The 6178-nt window shown below is 44.3% G+C and overlaps 1 protein-coding gene across 1 annotated transcript; it reads right to left on the bottom strand.

Moving 5' to 3' along the window:
- Positions 1-467: 467 nt before the first annotated feature.
- LOC309557250 (transcription termination factor 1, mitochondrial-like) lies at positions 468-4877 on the bottom strand. The gene is made up of 2 exons (XM_082259914.1): positions 4833-4877; positions 468-1650 (listed from the first exon to the last, which is right to left on the bottom strand). The coding sequence occupies exon 2, from the start codon at positions 1634-1636 to the stop codon at positions 524-526; it is 1113 nt and encodes a 370-aa protein (XP_082116040.1). The 5' UTR covers positions 1637-1650; positions 4833-4877; the 3' UTR covers positions 468-523.
- Between the last annotated feature and the right edge of the window lie 1301 nt (positions 4878-6178).

Below are 6178 nucleotides of genomic sequence, written 5' to 3'. Positions count from 1 at the left end.
CAAATGTTACATGACATTATGATAGTAATAGCTGGCACTCAAACATTTCTACATGTATGCCCCTTAAGCCCCATACACATGTAGCGATTGTCGGCCGTCTTTTGTCCGGTGCTGTCCTGTCGGTTGAAAAGTGCTAAAGACTGCACACGAATTTTGTCGGCCAACAACAGCCGACTGTAGAAGTGATGTCATGTGATGGTTGACTTTCCGTGTGTTTTTTTTTCTCTGAGCATGCCCAGTCTTGCTCATCTGCTGTTTGTCGGCCGAATTCTGTACTGACTGAGGAACAATCGGCCGTTCTGGTGTTGGCCAACAAAAATTTTAAAGCCTGCACACCAGATTCTGTTCGGCCGAAAAGTCGGAGTCGGTTGTCGGAAGCATCATACTAACAAGCAGACAATCGGCCGATCGGACGTTGGCCGAATATTTACGGCCGACAATCGCTACGTGTGTACGGGCCTTTAATATATGTGTGCCACACTGATGTGTGGCTGGTGCTATACACCATTAAAACCCAGTCCTGTTAGTTTTTTGAATTAATGAGTTTTTCGACTTTCAACTTGAACCGGTTTCTGCTCAAAGCCAACACTCCTATTCCAGAAGCCTGAAAATCATAGCCATGGTGCGTCAGTTCTTTAATCTTACTTTGTATACTCGAAGAGCTGACATCAAGCACCCTCGGTGTCTCCAAGATTTGGTGCACCTTAATACCACACTTCATAAGCAGATCAATTTTGGTGTTAAAAGTTACAGGAGACAGGTAGAGTATTCGAGGAAAAGTGAATATACACTTAGTAATCTCATCTTCTAAACAACCCAGAGACTGAAGCTTCTTCTGACAATTGTCAAAGTTCTTCTTGATATAGGCATTCCCCAGATCCAGAATCCCAGAGCCAATACCTTGAATCCAATCCAGCATCTCTGCATTTGGTATCTTCAACATGGTTTGGAATATCTCGATATTCGCTTTAATCCGTTTGGTACTTCTGGTTAAGAGATACACATTCTTTGCGATGATCTTTCTTGCAAACTGTTCAGGATTGTCACCTCCCAAGCAAATGCATACATTTTGTAAAAACTCCACCATGTCACGATTAAGCTCTGCTCGATTTGAGAACGTCCGAGGGGCCCTAGCCATCAACTGAGTTACAATCTTTGGAGAAAGGCCCAGTGAACAAACAAAGGAGATGTTGTCCTGCAAATTTTCAAGGTCGCTCGATCGGAAAAAGGATTCAGGGGAGCGCTCAAGAGTCTGTAGGACCTGCAGGTCTGTCTGCAAGACGCTTTTCCAGATTTCCCACCTGGCATACACATTTTCTGATGTACGAGTAACCGCTCGCGGGTATCTGGAGATGACACTGTCAATGGTTTCTGTGTTGGCACCTTTTTGCAGAAGAAAATCTCTAAGCCAGTCCTCATGGGTGTCCTTCGTTCTGATGGAGGCTTGGGGTTTACTCGCCTTTGTGGTGCCCACATTTTTACTCTCTGTTTTTTCACCGCAGTCAGGGATCTGCTGGGTAAGGAAGGGTCGCCATAATACACTCCGGAGTTCAAATGTGGGCATTTGGAACTTTCCGGCACCTCTAAGGTGACTCACACAGTTGCTGCTTGTGCTAATTAGCACTTTTAGAGCCATTATTCAGGATACTCCTGGCCCTGCAAATAAAGAAAAACAATACAGAAGTGACTTACAGCATATAAATTGATGGCGTTATATAGATGCTTGTATTATTATTATTATTATTATTAGGCCCCTTTTACACTATCGGGCTGATTGGGTCCGCCTGTCAGTTTTTCAGGCAGACCCGATCAGAACCTCCATTTTCCTCTATGGAGAAGGCAGAAAGTGTAAACAGACATGTGCCTGTTTATAACCACCTATATCCAATCCGATTTGCTAAAAACAGACAGATGGGGATCTGTTCCTCTTCTGTCCAGCAGATTAAAGCCCCGTACACACGATAAGATTATCGAACGATCTGTCGTCCGTTTTTTGTGGCATGCTAGTCTGATGTGGAAAGTGAAGAGGTTATTTTCATACGAATTTTCCAATACGACAGAATTCTACTTCAGAAGTGATGTCATGTGTTGGATTGCTTTCTATGTGTTCTTTCTCTCTGAGCATGCCTAGTCTTGCTCTTATGATTTTTTTCCGTCAAAATCTGTACTAATGAGATGAAAATCGGACGTTGTATTACGAACGACAAAAATTTTATAGCCTGCACATCAGGATTTTGTCAGCCGAAAAGTCGGAGTCGGCTGTCGAAAGCACCATACTAACAATCCGAAAATCGGCAGATCGGTCGTCGGACGAATTTTCCCTTCAGATTTTCTTATCGTGTGTACGGGGCTTAACCACTTTAGCCCCAGCCCTATTTCGGACACTTTTTGTTCACAAGTTAAAACCAGTATTTTTTCCTAGAAAACTACTTAGAACCCCCAAACATTATATATATTTTTTTAGCAAAGACTCTGGAGAATAAAATGTCGGTCATTGCAAAATTTTTTGTCACGCGGTATTTGCGCAGCGGTCTTTAAAACGCCATTTTTTTGGAAAAAATTTGAAAAATCACATTTCACTGCATTTAAAAAATACTAAACAGTAAAGTTAGCCCATTTTTTTTGTATATTGTGAAAGATGATGTCACGCCGAGTAAATAGATACCAAACATGTTACGGTTTAAAATTGCGCCCCCCCGTGGGATGGCGACAAACTACGGTCAATAGAGATCTCAATCTGCGACGCTTTAAATTTATTTAACGGTTACCAGTTTAGAGTTAGAGTGTAGCTCTTTTTTTTTAATTATTGCCCACGCTCTGGCGATCGCGGCGATACCTCACATGTGTGGTTTGAACAGCGATTTCATTTGCGGCTCGACTTGCGTATACGTTTTTTTTTGTGCGCGAGCTAACGGTGACGGGGACGGCTAAATTTTTTTTTTTTTTTTTTTTCCTATTTATTTTTTCTTTTTTTTTAAACTTTATTACAGGTTTTTAAAAAAAAAAAAATCTGATCACTTTTATTGCTGTCACAAGCAATGTAAACATCCCTGGTGACAGCAATATGTCGTGACAGGTACTCTTTATGGAGGGATCGAGGGTCTAAAAGACCCTAGACCCCTCCACTACACTTCCCTGTATGCAAAACGCCGAAAACGGCATTTTTGCATACAGCCGTTTTTCAAATCTGCCGCCTTTTGCAGCACAGTAACCCGGACGTGACGTCATGGACGCCGCCTCCGGGTTACGTCATCGGAGACCCGATCGATGCCGTTTCCGGCATTCATCGGGACTCCATCCAGCCGGCGGACGTGCCGGCTGGGTGCTCGGGGCTCCCGGTGGGACGGTAGCCCCGAGCAAAGCCGCGGAAGGCGGCGGGAGGGGGGGGACGTCCCCTCCCGCCCCCCCGGGTAACGATCGAGCGGCTCCCGAGCCGCATCGATCGTTACCGACGGAAAGCCGACCGTCGGCTTCAAACAACGGTACCGGGATGATGCCTCTAGCTAGAGGCATCATCCCGGTATAACCACTCAAAGTCTGATCACGTAGAGGTTACGTGACTGGTAGTAAAGTGGTTAAGGATGGTCATACATGTTCAATTTTCTTGTACAATTTTCTGCTAGATTTACCAAAAACCATATAAGAGGAGGTCAAAACTAAACAACACTTTCAATTGTATTCAATTAGGCAGGCCTTTGTACTACATAGTTGAAGGTAAATCTAAAGAAAATTGTATAATGTATGGCCACCCTTAGTGCACTTCAAAATAAAAAAAAAAGCAGAACGCTAGACTACTTGCTATATTTTTTTTTTATATTCTTCTGCTGACTTCTTGGGTTTTTAAATATTTTTATGTTTCTACTTCCCCTCTACATCAGGGGTGTCAAACTCAACTTTGAGGGGCCGGTTGTATCTGTAATACTAGAAGTCCAGAGTATCCCAACCCCCTTACATCAGATGTCAAGAGTCACCCCCACCCCACCCTTACCTTGTGTGGGAATAAGCTGGGAGCAGAGCTAGGAAGCAGAAAGTGAAAGGTCTGGAGGAGGCCCAAAGGAGGGCTGGAGCGCTACTGAAGCTCCAAGAGAGGTGTGAGGGCCACTTGAAATGGCCTGGAGGGCCAGATTTGGCCCACGGGCCTTGTGTCTGACACATGTCCTCTACATGCTCCAGCAACATCTTTGGCTTTCTCATCGGCCCTGTGCTGGCAGTTTTCTTCAGGCAGAATGACAGAGGTACATCGGTTTACATCCGACTGTCCTCCGATCCGATCCCCCATCCATCTGTTTTTAGCAGGTAGGATCGGAGGTCCGTTTACATCCCCCGCTCCATAGGAGTAAAATGGATGGTCCGACTGGGTCTGCCTGCCCATTTTTTAGGCGGACCCGATCAGGCCACCCATGTGAAAGAGCCCTAAGCCCTTGTTCACATTAAACATGGCTTTAAAATCGTGCGACTTCATCTGAACTCGCACAATTTCAAAGCCGCATTTCAGTCCGACTTTTGGGGGCAACTTGAAAGACATCTGTGTGGGTTTTGAAGTCGTCCCCCGAAGTCGCCAGAAGTAGTGCAGGAACTACTTTTGGAAATTGGTGCTGCGCCACAAAGTCGGCATTGCACCGATTAGGATGGTGCCTTTGCCAGCAATAAGCTGCCATTTGACCCGTCAAATTGCATGTCAAATCTCGCTGATGTGAACAGGGGCTAAATACTACAATAGGCTATTTAAAAATAAAAACACTGCAATATTATAATAAGGTAGGATAAAGTATATTTTTTGAAAAAATGCTGCGATAAAAAAAAAAAAAAAAAAAAAAAAGTTCCCCTTCCACCGGGAGAGATGTGCGCAGCTGCTCTGAGTGCTGACACCCATGGATGGCACAGAGAGAGAGGCTGGATATATATGGAACCATTGTACCAATACAATTACATTTGAAAAATGTGGTTATATTATAATAGTTTGTTTTAGTGGGTTTTTTTTTTTTTAATGCTGTAACATTATAATAGTTTGAGGTTTTAAATGCTATAATATTACAAAAGTTAAATTTTCTAAACTATTGTAATATTACAGCATTTTATTTTATTACCATAGGTTATTTAAACCACTTGCCTACTAGGCCTATTTTTGACATTTGGTGTTTACAAGCTAAAATCAGTTGTTTTTGCTAGAAAACTACTTAGAACCCCCAAACATTATATATTATTTTTAGCAGAGACCCTAGAGAATAAAATGGATATTATTGCAATATTTTTTATCAAACCGTATTTGCGCAGCGGTCTTCCAAATGCAATTTGTTTGGAAAAAATTAAATTTTTTTAAAGTTAGCCCAATTTTTTTCCATAATGTGAAAGATAATGTTACGCCGAGTAAATAGATACCCAACATGTCATGCTTCAAAATTGCGCACGCTCACGGAATGGCGACAAACTTTGGTACGTAAAGCGGAGTTCCAGCCTAACCGCCCACTCACCTGTCCCACGGTCCAGCGATGCGCCGTCTTCTCCCTCTCTGCTCCGCGGTGCCAGCATCACTGATGTGGGCACCCGGCTGTGACAGTTTGCGGCTTCACAGCCGGGTACGGACTGCGCATGCCGCGGCGCTCTGAGCGGAAGTGGGAGCGGGTACATGTCAAAACTAGGTACCCGCTCCCCCCCCCCCCCAAAAAAAAATGACATGCCAAATGTGGCATGCCAGGGGGTTAGGACTATTTAAAGAGGAAGTTCCACTTTTGGGTGGAACTCCGCTTTAAAAATCCCCATAGGCGACACTTTAAAAATTTCTACAGGTTGCCATCTTAGAGGTACAAAGGAGGTCTAGGGCTCAAATTATTTCTCTTGCTCTATCGATTGCGGCGATACCTCACATGTGTGGTTTGAACACCGTTTACATATGTGGGCGGGGTTTCCGTATGCATTTGCTTCTGCACGCGTCAAAAAGTCCTCAGATCTCACAAGTACACTAAAAGATAAGAAAAAAAAAAAGGGACCTTTAAGCCGGTTGCTAGGCAACGACATGCCGTAGCTCCGGTCCTCCAAGACCATAGACTCGAGTGAGGGCAAGCTTGCCCTCACTCGACATCCTGTCTGTGAGGATCCGGGACCGGATTGTTTTCCCCGCTGCCGGCGGGTCCGGTAAGCGGGGAAAAGGACCGGGACGCGGCGGGAGGTGGGGGCACCT

This window comes from Pelophylax lessonae (assembly GCF_965119305.1).
Source record: "Pelophylax lessonae genome assembly, chromosome: 5".
Lineage (NCBI taxonomy): Eukaryota > Metazoa > Chordata > Amphibia > Anura > Ranidae > Pelophylax > Pelophylax lessonae.
Note: the sequence above shows the minus strand (reverse complement) of the source record. Positions and strands in the feature narration are given on the sequence as shown.

Bases quoted from the DNA above. Each gene is read 5' to 3' on its own strand.
- LOC309557250 (XM_082259914.1), bottom strand. From the start codon at position 1,636: ATGGCTCTAAAAGTGCTAATTAGCACAAGCAGCAACTGTGTGAGTCAC.